The sequence below is a fragment of the Heloderma suspectum genome, chromosome 9 (genome assembly GCF_057233095.1).
Source record: "Heloderma suspectum isolate Gila_16-S chromosome 9, 16-S_ref, whole genome shotgun sequence".
Lineage (NCBI taxonomy): Eukaryota > Metazoa > Chordata > Lepidosauria > Squamata > Helodermatidae > Heloderma > Heloderma suspectum.
The window spans coordinates 22,459,104-22,482,513 of NC_139466.1; the positions used below are offsets into that span (position 1 = coordinate 22,459,104).

At 42.4% G+C, this 23,410-nt stretch overlaps 1 protein-coding gene across 20 annotated transcripts in view; it reads left to right on the plus strand.

Moving 5' to 3' along the window:
* The first annotated feature begins 253 nt into the window (after positions 1-253).
* DIAPH2 (diaphanous related formin 2) overlaps positions 254-23,410 on the plus strand; it is a 503,126-nt gene continuing 479,969 nt past the window's right edge. For 16 of the 20 annotated variants that reach the window (XR_014784817.1, XR_014784816.1, XR_014784813.1 and 13 more), the window contains exons 1-2: positions 254-527; positions 21,860-21,892. Coding sequence is in view for 9 of the 20 variants with exons in the window: in XM_084813809.1 (XP_084669935.1) it covers positions 390-527; positions 21,860-21,892 (171 nt within the window). In the remaining 11 variants the exon portion in view is untranslated. Of the gene's footprint in view, positions 528-21,187; positions 21,244-21,859; positions 21,893-23,410 lie in introns of all 20 variants that reach the window. The other 4 variants (XR_014784815.1, XM_084813813.1, XM_084813814.1 and 1 more) reach the window with 2 other exon arrangements.

Sequence of the window (23,410 nt, forward strand, 5' to 3'; positions counted from 1 at the left end):
CGCGGCCTTCTCAGCCTGGAGTGAGGGCAGCGGCGCGCTCTCGCGGCTTCAGCGCGCCGAGAGCGGCGCGCGCATGCGCACGGGGCGCCCGACGCCCGCCTTCCCTCATCCCTCGAGAGAGAGAGAGTGTCTCCGTTCCTCCCCCACTTCCCCTCTGTCGTTCTTCTCAGCTTCGGCGCGGCGCAGGAAGAGGGCGCATGCGTGGGGAGGCGGGCACGCGCGCGCCGAGCCGAGCCGAGCCCCCTGACAGGCTGAGCCGCGAGCGAGCGAGCGAGCGAGCGAGGCGGCCCCCAAAAGCGTCGCGAGGCGCTTCGGGCGGGCCGGGCGCCGCCTGAGCCCGTTGGGGCGCCCATGGGGAGGGCCTGAGGGCAGGCGGCGGCGGCGGCGGCATGGAGAACCAGGGAGCCGGCGGCGGCGAGGAAGCGCCGGGTAAGATGAACCCCAAGCGGGGCGTCGGCGGCGTCGGAGGAGGCGTCGGCGGCGTGGGGCGCGTCCCTGAGGACGAGAGCAAGAACAAGCCCAAGCTGGTGAGTGAGGCTGAGGGGCTGGGCTGGGCTGGGCTGGGGCGCGGGCGCGGGGTGGACGCGGGGCTGGGCTGCGCGGGGATGGCTGAGAGGAGAACGACCGAGCCACGGCGGCCCGGCGCCCCTGAGGGAGCCCGGCTCTGAGGGAGCCCGGCTGAGGGGAGATGCCCTAGCGGGCAGGCGAGGCGAGGCGGCCCTGCAGGGCGCGGCTGCGCGCACGGGGGCCGCCCCCGGGGGTGGCTCAGAAGGTGGCAGCCCCCGGGCGTGGGGCAGGGTCTCCCTCCTCCCCGGGCTTGGCCTGGAGGCTGTCGGCGCTGATCCCCCGGGAGGTTGTGGGAAGCCGTTCCGGAGACGGGGGCGGGATGGCATCGTGGAATCCCCCGCCGCTTCGGCCGCCCTTGGCAGCCCTCGCAAGCAGAGAGTTGCTCGAACCGGGTTGCTGAAGAGGCCCGCGTGCGTTGCAAGCTCACCTCACCGGCTCCGATTCCTGTGTCTCCTGACGTATGCTTGGCTTGCCAGCTGTTCTGATTGGCCCTTTTGCAGCGCCTTGCCACAGAGGCCTGGATTGCGAAGTGGCCCTGCTCCTGTGCCTTTTGTGGAAGCTCGAGCACGCCGGCGAAACTCGTGCTAGCATAGAGATAGAACAGTTGTTGGCTGCTGCAGATCAAGCTGCTGTTAATGGGCATAGCTGCTGGGGCTGGTTTAGAAGTTGGCAATTCTATTCAAACCATTCTCAAGAGGTGTGTGTGTGGGAGGGAGATAGAGATTACTAGTTTTGTCCACTATCCTGCTCTTGTGCCTTTCACAGAGGCTTGGATTTCCAGATTTGTTTTCTACATACTACTTATTGCGTCCTGACTTTTCCCCATGAAACTCAGGATAACGTACATGGCTCTCTCCTCTCCATATTAGTCTCACAGTAACCCTGTGATGTAGGTTAGGCTGAGAGGTAGTTTTGACTGGCCCAAGTTGACCCAGTAAACTTCATGGTTGGGTAGGGATTTGAACTGGGATCTTTTTTTGTCCTTCTTCAGCACTCTACACCATACTGGCTCTAAGTTGTGCTGACTGGTCTTTTTCTACAGAGGCTAACTGCTGTTGACTAGACTTGCTAGACATCGTTTTCCACAATGGCTTGTGATGCCGGTGCTTTGACTAGGCTTGCTCCTGTGCCTTTCCACAGAGGTTTGAGATGCAGAAATCAGCTGGTGATGCTTTTCATGGAGATGAACAGTTTCAGTTGTTCATTGTTGAAGGTCAGACTTCAGTTAAGTGACAACCGTGTAAGGGCAGAAGGAAAAGAGTATGCTGAATAGTGTTTTGTTTTTTTTTAAGAGATCTAGGTAGGGATGGCAACTCTTCAGTCGCCCTGCTCCTGTAAATTAAACAGCAGCCCAATAATATACAGAAATAGACAGATAGAAAAACAAACACATGGTAGTGTGGTAATACTTAAAGACTGACAAATGTTACTGTGGCATGAACTTTTGTGGGTGAGATCTTTTTTTTGTTACATTAAGCTATAATACATTTGTACAATACAAGATTCTCAGGTTGTTTTTGCCCTCTAACAAGCTCACATGACTTTTTCTGTAGAAACCAAACTGTTGAAGCTCTTCCTGTCACTTCCATGGTAGGAAAACCTTCATTTGCTACATTTCTGCATGTTAGGCAACAGGTAGACACAAGAATAGGTCCAGTAAAAAAGCTGGTAACCCTAGGCCTGCAGAGAATCATAGTAATGATACTTTCTCTTTGGGGAGAGGAGGGACAGGTTTGAGACAGGCTTCACAATCTGGTTACTACCTGTCATCTTTTCTTGACTTTCAATGGATGTAGTTTCTTCCTGGAGATGCAGTGCTTGGAAATGCTTCACCTGTTGATTCTTGGCATGGTATGTGGCTGTTAAATACATTGGAGCCCTACTGTGAAAAAGAAGGCAGCAACTGTACCCAGAAAGCTGTCATTTTTTTGACTTGGCAATGTTCCTTGACCTTGAATAGCCATCTCATAAGTTTTTAATAGTTGCGTGTTTTCTGTCACTGCAACTCCAGACCAAGATAAGCCACACTTGTTAAATTTCTGCTGGTTACACAACTGTTACAGATGCCTATCCAGGAATTTTAAAAGTGGCAACTGTGTTTTGGATTAGTGTGGGGTTGGCTTGGTGCTTAGTATGGTTTTGGCTATCCCAAGTTAAAGTGACTGTCTTGGGATGGCCTGGATGTAGGGGGTTATGTTGTCAAAGTAGGTGGTGATGGCTTTGCTGTGGCTTGGAGAACAAGCAGGGATTGCACTTGAGGTCAGAAGGGCTGGCTTAGAGTTAGGCTTCTGGTTAACACTTTTAAAATGTACAAACATTTTACATTTGCTTGTCAGAGTAAATGCAAAGTGAGAGTGGCTATGGGATTGGCATTTAGTGGTGTGGGCTGACATGACATTTTCTTGGTAGGTTACTATAGGCTGTGTTTGGGAAGAAAAGTGGAATAGGGTTTGAGTGGAGAAGGTTGGCTGTGACTTGCTCAGATACTGTTTCATTGGGGATGACAGGGTGCAGGAATATTAGAACAGTATTTCGCCTATATTTTAGCTCATAGAGGAAGAATTTATGGTAACTTCACTAGCAGTGACACATTCAGGGGGAGGAAAGGGGTGAAATAAGGAATTCTAGCCCATATCATGGTACACAAACAAGATCATGTCTTTTTATTTGATTATATATTTAAGATCTTCATGTACCACCCTCAATAATATTTATTCCAACTGTTTTACAATGTAGTTGAAAGCAAAACAGTAGTATGCAATAAACAAATTAAAGGTAATAAACATAATTGGCATAGTACACAAAATAGGAATTAAAACTAGTGATGGGCGAATTGCCTCTGAGTGAATTCTTTATTTGCCCTGAGAGTAACAAATTTGCCTATGTGAGCTCAGGCAGGAGTTCTCCTTTAATATGAAATCTTGTTCTGTGTTTTTGAGCATGTGCAATATCAAGGTGCATCTTGGGAGCTGTAGTTTGGAATTGTGTAGTGTGACATGACGTCATGCATCACCACATTATAGCTTCTTTCTGAATGGTTGGTTTCATATGGCCTGCCTTTGTGATGATGTCATATGATGTTTGTTTGCTGTTGCTGATTGCTGCTATGAAGATGGACCCCACAGAGTCCTCCTTGCGGAGCCAGAGCTGCGGTGTGGTGGTGTTGACTGCTGCAAGTAGGTTTGGGGGGGGGGTCTAGGTGTTAAGACCTAGACCTCCCCCCAAATTTAGTGGAGGATCTACTTTACTGCACATGCTCTGAAGCCTACATTCAGTTTGAAACTCAGTAGTAAAATAATACATCTGTGCTCATTATAAAGATGAGAATTATAAACAGACAAATTTTGACCAACAAGCTGAGAGAACATATGAACTAATTTGTAGTAATCATTATTCCTCATGGGAGGTATACATATACCTTAAGTATAAGCATAAACTGAAAGCATGAGAAACTCCACTTTGACCTCTCTCTAACCCAGGTATGGGCAACTTGTAGCCCTCCTAATGTTCTGGTATACAGCTCCTTTGAGCCTTCATTATTGGCAATGCCAGCTAAGGCTGATGGGAGCTATAGGTCAAAACATCTGGAGGGCCACAAGTTGCCTACTGTTGCTCTAACCTCTCTGTGTCTAGGTGATTAAGGCTTCAAATACTACATGAACTCAGGGGGGTACTTCTGAGTAGATATGTTTAGAATTGCATTGTTAGGTGCAATCCTAAACACACTTCAGGACTGACTTCTGAGCAAACATGCAGAGGATTGCACTGCAAATACACTGATTAATGCGTAAAGCTGTTTTATATTGCGCCAGCTATTCATCTAAACCAAGATGCCTGCTCTGATAGTGATTCTTTAAGGATAATACCATCCCTGTTACCTGAGATCTTTTTAGTGGAATATACCTGGGCTTGAACATAGGACTTTCTTTATAAGTGTCATCAGTGTACAGTATACACACCAGGGCAGCATGTAAATTTAGTCTAAAGGTTGTTTCATGTGTCTTTTTTTCTTTTGGTACAGCATTCCAAGTCATGATTTACACATATGGACAGTGATCATAAATAATGCTGTTTATATTGATTTTATGCTAGGGAATCTATTTCCTAGAATAGAAATACCAAATGAAGTCAACTTTAGAAAGACACCAAAAAAAAGGTGGCAGGAATGCTGACCATTGTGTTCTTCCAGGAGGGAAGGGAATCATAAACTATTTTCTCTCAGGCTTGATTAAGACTTGCAGCTCAATCCTCTGTTGAGTTAGGTATGCCTAATTCTTCATAAAATTGGGCTGTCAAAATGAGATGCTTCATGGAGCTCTCTGACAGCAATTTAAGTGTGGGTTGCCTAAGAGATGTAATTGAGGAATATGGGATGGCAGAGTCTTTTAAGGTTTGACCCTGTAGCACAAGCATTTAGGGCAGGGATGGGCAACTTGTGTCCCTCCAGATGTCTCAGTCTACAACTTCCGTCATCACTCATCATTGGCCATACTTGCCATCCCAGTTCAGGGCTAGAACCTCAGAGCAGGATAAAGGGTGCCAGGCCAGTCTTGACAATGGTAAGTGGCTATGTTTAGCCACTGTCTTGTGCCCAAGGATATTGCATTATGACACAGGTAACGTAGTGGTTAGTGTTGGACTAGGACTGGGGAGACCTAAATTCAAATCTTCACTTGAAGTCTTGAAGGTCACTGTGTGTCTTTAGGGCAGCCGCACTGTCAGCCTAGTCTACCTCACAGGGCTATTAGAATAAAATGGGAGAGAGAGAACCATGTTTTCCTTCTTGAGCTCTTGAAGGAAAGGTGGGATATAAATGTAATAAATCCCAGTAATCCCAACTGTGTCTGTGTGGTAGTACTAAAGGAAAGGATTTGTGTGCTAGGCTTGGGGTCTATGGGACCCAAGTTACATTTCATTTTGTGAGTAATCTTTTAAATAATGCTTTGATTTCCTGTACCAACATGTACAGCTGCCATTTCCTGCAACTGACTGCAACTGAAAGTTGTGGGTCATCACTTTTAATAGGAAATGTTTCATATATGGCTTGATACAAAGCTGTTTACATTCAGGTTTGAATTAAGCCAATCTTGGAAGTAAGAAATCAGTTTGGTGGCCATCCATCTTCTGATTTACGTGCTGGCCTAGTTGATTTTTCTCCTCTATTTCCCAGATCCTGCAGAACAACACTGCTAGGAAAAAGCAGTGTTGCATTGTTTCATCTACTAGCATCACTCTTGTTTGTTTATTTATTTTATTTGTACCCCCTTTCTACAGAACATGGCACTCAAAATGGCACCATGCATTACAGTGGCTTACAGAAACAATTAAAACTGATTAAAACAATACATTAAAATATTATTAAAAACAGCACCCAATCCTCCAGACCCACTTACAGGCTAAAGGCCTTCTTAAATAAAGTGTTCTTTGCTTGCTGGTGGAATGACAACAGAGAGGGAGACCCAAGCCTCCCTTGGGAGGGACTTGCATAGTCTGGGAGCAGTTACCAAGAAGCCCCTCTCTTGGGTCATCACCAAATGCACCTCTGAAGGTGGCGGTCTCGAAAGAAGGGCCTCTTCAGAAGATCTTAAGAACTAGGCAGGCTCATATGCGAGAAGGCGCTCCTATTTTATTTATTTATTTATTACATTTATATTCCACCTTTTTTCCTCCAAGGAACTCAAGGCGGCGTACATAATCCTCCTGCTCCTCCATTTTATCCTCACAACAACAACCCTGTGAGGTGGGTTGGGCTGAGAGTCTGTGATTGGCCAAAGTCACCCAGTGAGCTTCCATGGCCGAGTGCGGACTAGAACCCGGATCTCCCAAGTCCCAGTCCAGCACTCTAGCCACTACACCACACCGGCTCTCTTTCAGGGAGCTTGGTCCTGAAGGAACCCTATTATAGCCCTATTGAAGGAAAATCAGCCCAGCCCTATAAATGGGCTTGTGACATTAAATGGCTACTGGTCATTTGAGACTAGGAGAGAGAACCTTGAGAAAAGTTACTAAAGTTATACACTGCCTTATGTGAATAGTGGAGAGGCATGTAGAGTTTGGTACTTTACTGCTCAAATGGGAACAATTGCCATGTGTTTGAATAGGCAAGTGTCAAAATGTATGGATGAATACCAGACTATTTGCATTACTATCCTCAAAGTTGGAGCCCTTTTAATCAGTCCTTTTAATACTCAGAATTGTCATTATCAGATGATTCTGCATACCAAAACATAATGAAACTGACTTAATCTAATCTACATTCATGCCTGTTCTAAATTGCATATGTAGCTTTTACTGTAAACTCTGCCCAGGAAGAATGTATGTAACCTTCCAGACCATACTACCCCCATATTTTAGTAGTATGCTACTTTGGATGTTGTGCAGAAAAGCACCTGATAGTTAAGAATTACTCTGCCTTTAGAGTTCCATCTACATTAGTAACAACAACTGTTACATTAGCATTTTAACAATTTCTCTTTCCTATTCAAGCCTTATATATAAATGAATTTGTTAGAATAGTTCTCCCAGGAACAATTATACCATTCTACTTTCAGAGAAATTCTTCCCTTGATAAGGGGAGCCTGGTGTGTTTCAGACTGCACACCTGCAGCTTCATTTGCTCACCTTGCTCTTGACAACTTTTCCAGGCTGGACACAAAGCCTTACTTCTCAGTTGTTTAATGTGAGATGCGTTGACTGATTTTCTAACCTTTAAGACAGGAACCATTATTTATAAGAAACAGCAATGTAATGCTCATTCCAATCTAATCTATTTTGGTACGCCAAAAATTGTTTTCCAGGGAAATCATAAAGATTTGTCCAGCTGCTGGGGTATGTTGCATTGTAGTAACATAAAGGAGGAGCAGACAGTATATGTACTGGTTAGCTATAGTAAGCATACAAGCATAGACCTATGTCAGCCATCCCTACCCGAAGCTTATGATGTAAATTGTGGTGTGGTGTTGGCTACTGTCACGTTCCTACCTCCTCTCCCTTTGCAATCAACACATTCCAGGAAACAAGGCTTCAGGCTAACACTATTTTATTAGTTAAGGACAAGCTTCTTTACAAATGCTGATTCTAGGAAACTCTGACTGTATAGAACTAGCTAATCCACACATTTATGAATATCAATAGACGATACAAAGTGGAAGTTACTGAAGTTGCCAGCAGTCTGGGCATAAACTTTACAGCCAGACTTGCTTTGCAGGGATGCCCCTCCCTTAGGTTGGCTCCCTTCTATGTTGGCTTCCATGAGTGATCAGCCTGGCAGAGCGTCTGAGCCTCGCTCCTAACTTTACCCACTTCGTTCTGCGATGGACTGTACCATCCCTGAAGTCACGCCCCTCGCCCTCTTCCTCCACTGAAACTTGCATTCTCATGGTGGAGGAATGGGGGAGCAGTTCAGCCTGGGCCATCTGTGTGTCAAGGTCTTGGGAAGAAAGTCTCACCATATCTGGGCTCACTAGGGAGGGTGCCTCCCTCTGTTCTTGCTGTTCCCATCCTGATTCCGAATTTGAGCTGTCAGACATCTCCACACACTCAGATTCACTCCTGACAGCTACCCGAGTTGGAGTGTTAGGGTGAAATTTGCCTAACTTAAGGCACTATCCTGTGGACTGCACTATCACTCCTCAGAAGCCCATGAACTCTTGAGATTTCTGTGCCTTGCTGGGCTGAAGCTGGCAGGGCAGGAGGAGTGGCAGAGGTGATCTTTGCCCTCTCATCCTCCGGCCTTTAGGTTTTTGCTAGACTGGCTTTTTAGTCCATCTAGTGAGGCTGCTTTGGAAGGTGAGGGGAGGAGGTTGGAGGAGGCGAAGGATAAATTCTATCCTGGTCTCTCTGGTGTCCTCCTTCCCTACCTGCCAGAACATTCCCTTTCCGAGGTTGATTTCCCAACCTTGGAGAGCCAGCAATGCGGTTCTCCCCACACCAGCTATGAGGGGGTGAGGTGGGAGGATCTCTGAATTCCCCTTCCAAGGTTGGAGCACTGTCTCTGACCTTGGGGTGGGGGGGAATCCAAGCCATCATGTGGTCTCTGGGACACTCTCCCAGGGTCCATAGAATTGCTCTCATACTCTATCTTGTCAGAGTAGTTCTGTAAGTAGTAAGCATGTGGAGATCAGACAAAGCAGTTTCTCTTCCATTTTAAAAGGTATTGGAAATTAGAATTGAAATGAGATTTTGAGAAAGTTCTCAACTTGGATGGCTTCTCAAATCTGAAATCTCAAATGTTTGATTTTTTTAAGATCCAAAAGCAAAATTCAGTTCTGGTTTTATTTATTTATTTTTTTCATTTCTATACTGCCCAATAGCCGAAGCTCTCTGGGCAGTTCACAAAAATTAAAACCAAACAACACACAATAAAACAATTTAAAATATATAGAACATTAAAACCACAATATAACAATACAACCACAATAAAACCTACCAGCTGTGCAAGAGTTTAAAATACAGATTTAAAATAGCAAAGATAAAAATTTAGAAAGCTAAAATGCTAAAATGCCTGGGAAAATAAAAAGGTCTTCACCTGGCGCCGAAAGGAATACAATGTAGGCGCCAGGCGAACCTCACTAGGGAGCTCATTCCAGAGCCAGGGTGCCACAGCAGAAAAAGCCCTCCTTCTAGTAGCCACCTGCCTCACTTCCTTTGGCAGGGGCTCACGGAGAAGGGCTGCTGAGGATGATCTTAAGGTCCGGGCAGGCACATATGGGAGGAGGCGATCCTTCAGGTAACCTGGCCCCAAGCCGTTAAGGGCTTTGAATGTTAACACCAGCACTTTGAATCGGGCCCGGAAATGGACTGGCAGCCAGTGCAGCTGGAAAAGTACTGGCATAATATGAGCTCGTAGGCCAGTCCCTGTTAACAATCTTGCTGCCCTATTTTGGACCAGCTGAAGTTTCCGGACCGTTTTCAAAGGCAGCCCCACGTATAACGCATTGCAGTAATCCAGACGAGAAGTTATCAGAGCATGCATAACTGTAGCTAGGCTATCTCTGTCCAGATAAGGGCGTAGCTGGTATAACAGCCTAAGCTGATAAAAAGTGCTCCATGCCACTGAGTTCACCTGTGCCTCAAGTGACAGTTCTGGATCAAAACACTGCAGTTGCCTATGTGTCTGAGGATAAAGTTCGTTCAGTTTATTTTTGGCCTTATAACTGAAGAAGTTGTCCTGGCAACTGCCTTGCTCACAGTTTACAAGGTTGATAAGCTGCCAAACTAATTTTGTAAATTTTGGACCCACTTTATTCCCATCTCTTTATGTAGAAGTATCACTTCCCACAAACATAAGTCTCTGGCAGCCACCTTCACATCTCAAGGGAAGCTCAGTCTCTTCCTCTCTGGAGTCTTCTCAGGACCCAAATCCCTGACCCCGGTTGTATTGGGAATGAAAGGGAGGCCCTAAGGAGTTGGTGGTGGTAGGGATTGCAGGGCTCCTTTCTTTCTCAAAGAAAAGGTTCCTTCTTTCTTTGTCCCCCACTGTGAAGAATTGGTAATCTGCTTCTGTCCTGTGCCCGTCAGTTGATCCCCTGCCTTGTAAATTTTGCAGAGTGATCATTTTGTTATGGTTAATATTGTTTAATAATTCGGAACTGCACTTGCTGTAAGTATTGGCAGTGGTTACCTTTTTGTATGAAATTTTTATATTGCCTTTCTACAACATTTCTCAGGACACTGTATGGTTTGCAACCCTATTGCACTGTATTACAATATATTTAATTTAATGTAGGTTATGCTAAACTGGTCAAATTAGAATGTACTCTTTATCTTCATGTGGTTCCCATGCCTTGAGATTTTTTCTTTTTGGAAATGGGTTTTTATTCTCTTGGCATATTTGGTTTACATGTTTATATGCTATGCATTCGCTTGTTCGCTTAACCAGTTGTATATTTGTTGTTTTAAGGATTCAGATAAATTTGTATCTATGTATGCTAATAAAATTTATATTTTTAAAAATAGAATGTAACTGACTCTAGGGAGTATATTGTATACAGGATGTAGACTGAAGCGAGCGCAAATAGCGACTCTTTGGGGAATATTGCCATATGCTACTTCCCTGAAACAACTCCTTCATTTTTGCCTGTTACGCATGGAACTGCCTCCCAGAATGGCTCTGACTTCATATTTTGAATCCTCCCTCAAAACCCCACTTTTTCGGTGAAGGAATTCATTCTACTAACTTTATTCAGTAAACTTTGCTGAACTATCGCCTTAGTTTCTATCATCTCATTGATGATAATGCCTAAAATTGTTAGGAAGTGTATAAAATAAAATTAAAAAACCCTCAGGTCCTGCATGCAAGTAACATCAATTTCAAATAGAAAGCAAAGCAAATGTCTCTTTCCTAAAGCTGGAATTCCAAATAACGCTGTTCCAACACAGGAAATGAAGCAATGTGTTCTGCAATACATAGCTTGAATACTAGTGATTTGGACTGTGCATGAGGATAGCCCTAGCAAAAAATGTCTTAAAGCTTATTAGTCATGGTTTTATCATTTGGAAGCTATGTGCATGTCTTTAAGTATTTCAGGTGTGTTATATCTTTAAGGCTGTAAAACTGTAATCTGCCTGCACACATGTAGTACTAGGCAAAACTGCCTGTTCTGCTGAAATGCAAATCTTCAGTGTTTTAATTCTATAAGCTGTCACATGGCCAATAGCTATACAGGATTGGTTGCGAAGACTAGCTGTGCACAAAGGGTCTCTCAAAATTCTCCAGCCTATTTGTGGAAAGACAAATTGGGGGGACAATTTCACCAAATTTTTCCTAGGAGAGGAGAAATTTTCCAACATTTTCTCACAGATGGGGCTCACTATTGACAGGGGTTGTAGCACAGGTTCTTTCTTTTTCCTAAGGGTTTTTGGTTTATTGCACTGCTTCTGTATGTGGCAACAGCATCAACTGTGTGGAGCTTCCACTTATAGCTGAGGCAGAATCTGAGCCACATATCTGAGGCAGAATTTTGAATTTCTTCTGATCGTATTTTTGAGCTTACCTAATCACTGCGAGGTGCCCGAGGGTGCTGTGTGTGCTTTCTCTTTGTATTACACATCTTTCCATTGCTCTGCAGCCTCCCAGGCCACCTGCACTTTCTGAACTGAAAAAAAAAAAACCCCATAGGAGGAATTGCCTCATGATGTCTTCCTCATGATGGCTTTAACTGAAGTGCAGGAAGTTGAGGAGGCTACAGACTGCCACAGAGATTATTGTGCAATGACAGAAAGGACACTCATGCACGCTCTTCAGCCACCTCATAGGTGAGGTAAGCCCAAGAATCCCAAACCCAACCCATGTGAAATATCTCTGAAATGTCTTCTCCTTTGAATTTCTTTTTGAAAGCAATTTCTTTTCTATCAAATTGAATGAGAATGGTTGAAAAAACTGTGGGAGAAATTTTCAGCACAGCACTACTATTAAATGAAATACAGCTTGTGATCTGAGTTTACAAAAGATTTTGCTCATCCTGTAAATGACTCCCCTTTCCCTAGTACATCACCTACAACTTGAGAGTATCTTTAGGGTAGAGTTAACACTTGTTAACATTTTTGCTTTGGGATGGCTTGGGTGGTGTGTGACTGACCATAGCAGATCTGATGCTGGAAACATATTTTCATCCAGGTCAAATTGCCTAGTGGAGAACCTGGACTTCTTGGGATTTTTAACTTTATCTTGCATTGTGTGACTTATTGGTCTTGTTGGAAACATCAGAAGCTATTTGTTACATAGGGACCGTGTCACAGTGTACCTGGTTTCTGCTCGCACTACCTTGCGGACTGGATTGTGTAGGTTGATTGTATAACAGGTAGGTGCATGGATGTGGCAATTAATTGCGTACCCTTCCTTTGATCCCTCCCAAGTCTGATCCCATATGGTAAAGAAGAGAATCCCTGGATGTTGCACTGCTGGATTAGTGTAGGTTGGTATTACTGTTGTAGCAACATTAATGTCGATAGTATAGCCTTCCTAATGTGGTGCCCTCCAGATGTGTTGGTCTACAACTTCCAGCATCCCCCAGCCAGCTCTGCTAGGCGGGGGATGTTGGGTGCTGTAGACCAACACATCTGGAGTGCACCAGCTTGGGAAATGCTGATCTGCAGTGCAAAAATGAGTGAAGAGCATTCTGATGGGGATACATTAAAACAGGACTAGAGAGTTTTTGTTGTTCATTCGTTCAGTCGCTTCCGACTCTTCGTGACTTCATGGACCAGCCCACGCCAGAGCTTCCTGTCGGCCGTCGCCACCCCCAGCTCCCCCAGGGTTGAGTCCATCACCTCCAGAATATCATCCATCCATCTTGCCCTTGGTCGGCCCCTCTTCCTTTTGCCTTCTACTTTCCCTAGCATCAGCATCTTCTCCAGGGTATCCTGTCTTCTCATTATGTGGCCAAAGTACTTCAGTTTTGCCTGTAATATCATTCCCTCAAGTGAGCAGTCTGGCTTTCTTTCCTGGAGTATGGACTGGTTTGATGTTCTTGCAATTCAAGGCACTCTCAGAATTTTCCTCCAGCACCACAGTTCAAGATCATCTATCTTCCTTCGCTCAGCCTTCCTTATGGTCCAGCTCTCGCAGCCATAGGTTACTACGGGGAATACCATTGCTTTAACTATGCGGACCTTTGTTGTCAGTGTGATGTCTCTGCTCTTCACTGTTTTATCAAGATTTGTCATTGCTGTCCGCCAAGAAGTAAACGTCTTCTGATTTCCTGGCTGCAGTCAGCGTCTGCAGTAATCTTTGCACCTAGAAAGACAAAGTCTGTCACTGCCTCCACGTTTTCTCCCTCTATTTTTCAGTTCTCAATCAAGCTGGTTGCCATAATCTTGGTTTTTTTGAGGTTGAACTGCAACCCAGCTTTTGCACTTCCTCCTTTCACCTTGTCATAAGGTTCCTCAGCTCCTCCTCGCTTTCAGCCATCAAGGTGGTGTCATATCATATTTGAGATTGTTAACATTTCTTCCAGTGATTTTAACTCCAGCCTTGGCTTCATCAAGCCCAGCACGTCGCATGATGTGTTCTGCGTAAAGGATGAATAGGTAGGATGAGAGTATACAACCCTGCCATACTCCTTTCCCAATCTTAAACCAATCCGTTGATCCGTGGTCTGTTCTTACCGTTGCTACTTGGTCGTTATACAGATTAGTCAGGAGGCAGACAAGATGATTTGCTATCCCCATCCCACCAAGAACTTGCCACAATTTGTTATGATCCGCACAGTCAAAGGCTTTAGAATAGTCAATAAAACAGAAATAGATGTTTTTCTGAAACTCCCTGGCTTTCTCCACTATCCAGCAGATAATGGCAATTTGGTCTCTAGTTCCTCTGCCTTTTCTAAGCCCAGCTTGTACATCTGGCAATTCTCATTCCATGAATTGCTGGAGTCTACCTTGGAGTCAACCTTGCAAGATCTTGAGCATACTGGCATGTGAAATAAGTGCCACTGTTAGATAGTTTGAACTTTCTTTAGTGTTTTCCTTTTTTGGTATGGGGATATAAGTTGATTTTTTTCCAATCTGATGGCCATTCTTGTGTTTTCCAAATTTGCTGGCATGTGGCATGCATCACCTTGACAGCATCATCTTGCAAGATTTTAAACAGTTCAGCTGGGATACTGTCATCTCCTGCTGCCTTGTTATTAGCAATGCTTCTTAAGGCCCATTCAACCTCACTCTTCAGGATGTCTGGCTCTAGCTCACTGACCACACTGTCAAATCTGTCCCCGATATTATTATACTTCCTATACAGATCTTCTGTATATTCTTGCCACCTTTTCTTGATCTCTTCTGCTTCTGTTAGGTCCTTGCCATCTTTGTTTTTGATCATACCCATTTTTGCCTGGCATTTACCTCCGATGTTTCTAATTTTCTGGAAGAGGTCTCTTGTCCTTCCTATTTTACCTTCTTCCACTTCCATGCATTGCTTGTTTAAAAATAATTCCTTATCTTTTCTGGCTAACCTCTGGAATTTTGCATTTAATTGGGCATATCTCCCCCTGTCACTGTTGCCTTTTGCTTTCCTTCTTTCTTGGGCTGCTTCCAGTGTCTTAGCAGACAGCCATCTTGCCTTCTTGGTTTTCTTTTTCTTTGGGATGTTTTTTGTTGCCACATCCTGAACTGTCCATAGTTCTTCTGGGACCCTATCTACTAAATCTAGTCCCTTAAATCTATTCTTCACCTCCACTGCATATTCATGAGGAATATTAGTGAGCTCATATCTAACTGCTCTGTGGGTCTTCCCTATTCTCTTTAGTCTGATTTGAAATTGTGCAATAAGAAGTTCGTGATCTGAACTACAGTCAGCTCCAGGTCTTGTTTTTACCGACTGTATAGATGTCCTCCACCTTTGGCTGCAAAGGATGTAGTCAATCTGATTTCGGTGTCGACCATCTGGTGAAGTCCATGTATAAAGTTGTCTCTTAGGTTGTTGGAAGAGAGTGTTTGTTATGCACAGTGAGTTGTCTTGGCAAAATTCTATCAGCCTATGTCCTGCTTCATTTTGTTCTCCCAGACCATGCTTGCCTGTAATTCCAGGTGTCATTTGACTACCCACCTTAGCATTCCAGTCCTGTAATGAAAATAACATCTCTTTTTGGGGTATTATCCAGTAGGTGCTGCAGATCCTCATAGAACTAATCTGCTTCTGCTTCTTCAGCATCTGTGGTTGGGGCGTATATTTGGATCACTGGATTTTTTGGATCGTTTTTTGGATTGTATCCAAGCACTGCTTTAGCCACTTTATTATTAATTATGAAGGCTACTCCCTTTCCTCTTGTCCACAGTAGTAGATCTGGTGGTCATCTGATGTGAAGTGGCCCATTCCAGTCCATTTCAGTTCACTGACACCCAGAATGTTTATATTTAATCTTGACATCTCCCCAATAACCACATCCAAATTGCCCTGGTCATAGATCTTACATTCCAGGTTCCGATGGTGTGTTGATCTTTAGAACATTGGATTCGTTGTTCACCACCAGCACCGTCGGCCGCTAGCCATCCTTTCGGCTTTGAGCTAGCTGCGTCATCACATCTGGGGCTAGTTGAACTTATCCTCTGTTCCTCCCCAGTAGCATTTTGACCATCTTCCGACCTGGGAGTCCCATCTGCCGATGGTATACTGACATATCTCTGGTTGTACTGATCCATTTAGTTTTCACGGCAAGAATACCGGGGTGGGTTACTGTTACCTTCCCCAGGGATTGTATTTAGTCTGACCTCTCTGCCATGACCTTCCCGTCTTGGGTGTCCCTTCATGGTTTAGCTCATGGCATCATTGAGGTGCTCAAGCTCCAGCACCACGACAAGGTAACGATCTCCTTTGCTGGAGGGACTGCAACTTAAATGCCAATTATGATTGAACCCTACTCTCTTTATACATACTAAATTCATTTACTTTTTTGGTATTCAAATATTTCAGATCCGACAGTGTGCTTGGCTGATTTATAATAAATATGTGTTACTTACACTATGACATTTGTTGCTGAAGAAGCAAGCTGAAACATTTGTTTTCTCAGTTGATGCTGTGACTTCTCCATGAAGCCAATTCACGTATTTAGTTGAGTCATCGAGTTATTACTGTTCACTTGTGAATTGGTCCCAAGAGTACATGCAATATAATCTTTGAATTCTTCCTCAATACTGTAAAGTTAAAAACATAGCTAATATAACCCTGTCACACTGTGAAGACAGAACCTTCAAACTTGATAGCCTTATAATGTTGAAGCTGAACATGCTTCATAGCCAGGATGAGGAGGAAGCCAGCAAGCCTTTGGAAGATGGTGTGAAGTTATAGGAATGCTTGTTCTATTGTGTAGTGCTGTATTTCATTATTGTGATATGCATGATTGGTGATATTTTGCTCTAAACTGCAAGATTCCAGACATGCAAAATTATGGGTGTTCTGATACTGGTATTAACCACACCCTGGTTTTAACACAAATACCACTGACAAACTTAATAAACAAGAAGAGTGAAACTGGCACAACTTTTTAATGTAGGAATTGGCAGTGTGAATTATGCAAGATAATGATGTAGAAACTGCAGAATAACTCTCCTGCTCGTGACTTCACAATGCCAGTTTAGTTTGCTCACCTTTCATTTTCTTCCTCCTTTTGAGTGAATGGTTTTATTTTTAAAACAAGCAGTTGAGAGACTTTATAGTTCTGGCTTTCCAAATACACTATGTGGATCTTGCCAATAATGAATGTTCCCCAGTGCTCTTACAACGTTTTGCATTATCAGTCGGTGTCATTGTGTTGACATAATCTGTCACTTTGCATCTTCAAACTTGGATCAGACCACTACAACTGAAGAAATTCAATTGAAGAAAAATACAATTTAAATGTCTTAACAAACGCTACTTACTTTTGCCCTCTAATTTCATCATATGTTATTTTTAGATTAGGATGTTGTAACCATGAGTTCAGAGTGATAGTTCTTTATGGCAGAAACAAGTTGCAACTATTGCAAGTTGTGAACCTCAAAAGATGAAACAAAATCAGCCAGGCTGCTCCATTAAAAAAAAAAAAACACCTTACAAAACCCATAGTCAGGGAATATCTTTATTTAGACAAACTAAAATTGTGGGCAAGCATATGTTGTTCTTGTACCTGGGGGACTAGTAACTTGGGTTAATTAGTTATCCTGTGTCTTGGGGTGCACAGATCAGGCATGGTAGCTGGAAATGTGACCACAGCATATTCCTACCTCACCCAAGTCCATGGAACAAATTGGAGCTTTGGTGGCCACATCAAAAGACCCTGGGGAGGGCTGTAGTTCTGAAACATTTATCTAAGTAGATTTGAGAATAAAAAAAGGATAGACTAGGCTTGTAGTCCTATCCAGATGTACTTGGATTAAGTGCCAGTGAATTAGGATTGGGCTGCATATAGTCCATTATTTTGGTTTGGGGCTGCTTCAGTATTACTAAAGAATTTCTTAAGATGCATACAAATGACATTTTTCAAGCAAAGGTTCCCAATAATCATCTGAAACTCTTTTGGATGTGGATTTCAGAATGAAACTACATTGCAACATGCAGAACCACTGCCCCTTTGTACTTATCTCAAGGCAGAAGACTGAAGAGTCAGGCCTTCAGATAATAATGTAGGGCATAGTCACTGGGCTCCACTTCACTGGCAATGGATTCCTGTTTCAGCATAAATGTTTCAACATATGCAGTGGCAAACTAAATAGTTAAGCAAGGGAAAAAAACACATTGCTCTAGATAAGAAAGAAGTGAGTTTGTGCAAAACTGTTCACTAAGCACAACAAAACATGTATCACTTGCTACTGTGCTCTCAGCAATGGATTGACCATAGTAAACTTGGATAAGGGCACAACTTGTGATCAAAATTTGTTCTTTCATGTATCATTGTTGATTGGCTTTGTTGCAGCTGACATTAGCTTTATAGCATATTGGAACAGCAGCAACAAACAAACAATTGAGAATATAAATAAGCTCAAGCGGCCATTACAATGAATGTTAACTCTACTTGTTTCTCAGGCTAACATAAAATTACAGTTGTAATCTGGCAGTGTGTTTAAGGATGGGTAGTGCAAGCATTTATGTGTATTACAGAACATAATTGTTTTTGAAACTTTGGGACTTTATATGGAGGCTACTGTTTAGTTTCAGTTCTGTATATAAGCTGTTTAATAGAAAATGGGGAAATGTTTGGATTGTTGCACACTTCACAGTGTACAGAATGCTCTGCCATTTAAGTGTTTCAGCAAAACAACAATAAAGCAGGAGAGCATCTGAATAGACTGAACCAATATCAGGCACTTATTTACTCTGGTTTAACTTAATTTAGTGCTTGTGAGGTGTGCCAAATGGACAGCAGTGCAGATAAAGCCATCTGTCCCTTATAAGTGGGAAATAACATACAAAGGAAAATGGTGCTTTTCCAGTTCTAGTATGACTGCACTTTAATTAAAGCATGTCATAACCACCTGTGTAAGGGAACAAACTACACCTTTTTTTTTTTTTTACAATTACCCACCACATTTTTGGGTAAAACTCAACCACTGTCTATATTATATGGGTGTATGTTCAAAGCTTATTCATCGTCTTCAGCCTGGCAATTACAGAGAAACTGAAATGGTGGGAAAACTGCAGCATTTTCAATGTGGCAAGAAATGTGAGTCAAAGAGCTCTCTGCATGAATTTTGTGGCTCATTTTATTCTTTCCTCATTGCCATCAGAAAGCACACCAAGTTTAGAAAGAAATATGGACAAGAACTTACTAGGCATATTTTGAAGCATATCAGAGTATCCAAAGGTCCCATTCTAACAGCATGGTCCTATACATATAGCAAGTACACCTACCTGCTATACATCCTCTACATTTTTGTCTCCACCCTGACCCTCCTGCAGTTTGCACTCCTGTCAGTGCCATCAAATTTGGCAGTGGCAAAAAAGCAGCAGTTTGCTGCTGATTTTTGATGGTAATCTGCTACGGAAGGCTAAAGTCCAAAACTCTGGATGACCGCACTCAACAGTTTCATGTATATGTTGAACAGCATGGGGGACAAAACTGACCCTTGCAGAACCCCATACTGGACAATTCATGGGTCCGGGAGTCATTCCAGAAGGATACCATGGTGGATGGTATTGAAAGCCGCTGAGAGGTTAAGGAGAATCAACAGAGTCACATTCCCCCTGTCTGTCTCCCGACATAGGTCATTGTAGAGGGCGACCAGGGCTGTTTCCATGCCAAAACCCAGCCTGAACCCTGACTGAAATGAATCCAGATAATCGGTCTCATTCAAGAGAGTCTAGACCTGGCTTGCATACTCCTGAAATGAATATTTTTATAAGCTCTTACCTTCTATGTGACAAAAATTTGAAGACTGTTCATCAAGTTGAATGATGAATAGTAAAACCTAGTAAAAGCTTAGTATTGCTTTTTCAAACCTATGCTTTTTCTAAGGGATATAATTAGACCATTTGTTGTCATGTCAGTTACATAATTAGTGGCTAAGCAGAGTATAATCTCTGGTGATTTGTGTACAGTTCTGTTCTCCCATTCTTGTCCATGCGGCTTGGTGTTCTTAGAAACTGTAGGTGTGGTTTGTTCAGAAAAGCTGCCCAGCTCTTACCCACTATTGTGGCTTTCCATGTGTTGTTACTTGTTACTAGTTCTGTGGAGACTCCTAGTGGGCATTTGGAATTAATTCCATGTGGTTGTGTTCACAGCCACTGAATTTAACAAGATCAGACAAAATCTTATAAAACTTTTGTATGTGGGATGGGTTTACAGGTTAGTGATGTTCCATTGCTAGGGGTATTAGCAAATTCCTTCCACACTAACTGATTCATGCGTGCTACACAATATGAAATTTAAAAATGCATGCCATGTAAGTAGCAAATGAAAGCCAGAAAAGATAATGGAAACGTTCACATCTGCAGTCTCCCCCTGCCCCAAGTAAATAATAGACAAAATAATTTGTTTAGCTGCTACAATGGAAGGATATCTTTTCAGACCAAAGAATGCTGAAATCATGTTATAGTTTTAGATTGCAAGTTCAGGTCTTAAACTGAATGTTTTGCATAGAGAAATGGACAGTAGTTAGACAGGAACTATTGGTTTGCTTAATGTGATTTATTTCAGCATTTGCAGACATTCAATTATCAGAATAGTTAGGAAAAGTGGCAGCATGATCTGTTTTTCAGTAGTTTTTTGAATTGTAAGTTTTAGATCAAAGTTCTTAATTTCAGTTTTGCAATTAGAACAAGATTAGGGTTCAAATTATTAATGGAACTAAACCTCAGTAAAAGTCGTATTTCAGGGACACTAACTGCAATAATTGACTGGTTATAGCTTGAATTTGTATGTTTTCATATGGCAACATTGATTGAACACTAAAAACTTGTTTTCCTGTTACTGGAGAAGTTAATAGTTAAAAGCAAGAAAACACAAGTTTTATTGTAATGTCTTTTTTCCTTGTTTGCTAAAACGTGAAGTATCGATCTATGTACAGTTTAAATCAGTGTATAAAACATATCAGAATCTGTTGCTTAGATGAACAGCTTCATCCCTAATACATTTACTCAGAACTAATTACCAGAATTCAGTGGGATATACCTACTGGTAAGACAGTTCAGGACTAAGCTTAGAATCCAGCACAGGTTCCAAACTTACATCTGAAAAGTCTTTGCTTTGACGCAGAACTGTTATATGAAAAACTAGTATTGTGTTGGATGTATTTTCAAATGATTGAATTTTGAGCTCATGATCCATAATGCGGGAGAGAAGAATCTTAATTCCAGAATGTGTCAATCACTGCCATGTGTATATCTGAGAGAGTGCTATTCGAAGTAAACAAAACAAAAATCACTGAATGCATCTTGAGTGAGCCTAACTACCACTTGATAAGCGTAGCATATGCTGAAGTTTCATCCAGAATAGGTTTCAGAGAAAACGTTTCTATTAGCAATGTAAAAGGGTAGCCACTTAAGCAAAAGTTCCATTGAGTTATTATAGTTCTATGATAAATCATGGGAAGTATTTGTAACGATAGAGCTGCATCATATTTTGAAGGACTTTATGTTTTTTTACGTCCTCTACCATGTAAGTGTAAAAGATTATACTGACCAGGGATTACAAACTGGGTTTCTCTTCTTAAGGCAAGCAACTGTTCAAAAGACTTCGATGTCAGCGGGATCATTCTTCAAATTACAGAGTAAGGTTCTGCCAACAAAGACAGAGGTTGAAAAGAGGAGAAAGGCTAACCTTTATACACCCTTCATATCACCTGAGTGACAATATCACTCATTGTCAAACAAACAGCCAGAAAATTATTTATCCAAAACTTCTAATGAAGGCTGTCTTGCCCTTAGTGTCTCAACATTTATTTCAAATATCGTTTGGTTCTGAAATTTTCTTCATTGTTTTGGAGCACCTGGGTGATCAAAATGGTGTGGACCACAATGCCACTTAAACAGTTTATTTTGTTGGAGCCTGTTCCTCTTTATCTATAAATATTTTGGTTTGGGTTGAATTCAGGAAACATTTTACATTAATAGAATAAAGTACTTCAGTAAGATGTAATGCTTTGAATAAGCTTTTGCTCTTTGTTTCTCTGCCAACTCCAAGTTTTTATTCTCTTTATGTTTATACAGGCCTGTCTTGCTTGCTAATGGTTACAGCTAGAAAATTAAATATCAAATAGGTGGGATTGAAATGATGAGATAAGTGTCAAGAATAAGATTTTGAAATATGTGAAAAGAGGGGACTTTACATTAAATTTTAAAAGCATGTAGAGTAACACACTTTTCTTGTTTTCTTGATTTGAATAGAACCTTCAGATAAAAACTTTGGCAGATGATGTGGTAAGATTCTCATGCGCTGGGTTTGTATTTATCTCTAGTGCATGCTGCTTGTATTGCATAGGAGTAACTGTGGATAGTGAGACATGAACAGTATGAAGTGATCCACTGAATAATCTCTTAACTTCCATAAGGCCATGGCTCCTAACCTTGGGTTTCCTGATGATAATGGTCTACAACTCACATCATCCCAGGGCAGCATAGCCAATTGTGAGGGATGATGGGAGTTGAAGGCCAACAACAACCAGGAACTCAAAGTTGGGAACCACTGCATAAGGTGACGATTTTTAAAAGAGCTGATTTCCTACAGTTTGGCTTAAGAATCCTTTCTCCCATATCTATACCATCCCTATCCTGTTCATGGAGGGTTTGGGCACTTTCAACCCTGACACTCCCACAGACTTTCAGTTGTGGATGTGATTCCAGCAAGAGTCTTTCTCATTAGTAATATCACTAGTGCCTGTCTTTCTCATTAGTAATATCACATGTGACCCTGAAACACTCTAGACCAGTGGTGGCTGATCTTCCTGGAAAATGTACTACAAGTGAAATCCAGAATCTGAGATAGTACCAGCCCTCCACGCATTGGTGTGGTTTTTGCCTCTAATCTACTAAGGTGGGGTGCAGGCAGTTCTGTAATCTTGCTTGATTCTACATTGTATCCTGATCCATGAACTGCTTAGCTCGTATCAAAGTGTGCCACTAACATCTGCTGCCTGTACCATATGTGGCAAGTGTGGCACAGTTTGACCATCTATGGTCTAGTCTAGAGCATATTTTAATTTAAAAAATTGTATATTCAATTTAACAGATAATACACCTTGTCTCATTTGAAGAAGTTGACCATTGCTGCAATTTTGCACCCTACATGCATGGAGAGCAAGGTGGAAAGCAGTTCACATAGAGTCCTAGTATAATCTTTCCCTCACTTCCTGAACTGCATCCAGGGCCAAGCAATTCATTCCAGGCTGAATTTCTTCCTTGCCTCCCTTAGGAGCATCCAGCATTCTTTTCTTCCCCAGGCCCTTGTTATACAGGATACAATCAGGAGAAGTAGAGACTGTTGTTTTGTACTAATATGCAAACATGCATGCATTGCTGAAAGGGAAAAGAAATGGACTAAACCATTCTGTTTGCAATATTGAGCCTATTAATGTTACTATCAACGAATGCCTGTTAAACTTGCAAGTGGTCTGTCTAGAAGCAGTATAACAGCTAACTCGTTAGTATAATGATGAGCACTAAAAAAGAGACTGTACTTAAGCCCTATAATGACTTCTAAGATGCTTTGACTCAAGCCTTTCATGAGCAACATAAAATAATTCATCACTCTACCATTTTGAATATATCCAGTTTAAAAACCCTCCAGTGGAGAATTGGATGCGCTTGTTGTTGCTGTTGTTATTATTAATTTCATTTCTATGCTGGCCCGAGAGCCGAAGCTCTGTGGGCTGTTTACAGAACTATACATGATGTATACATATCCTATCAGGCAGGGCTGCATGTATGCTGTGATTCTGT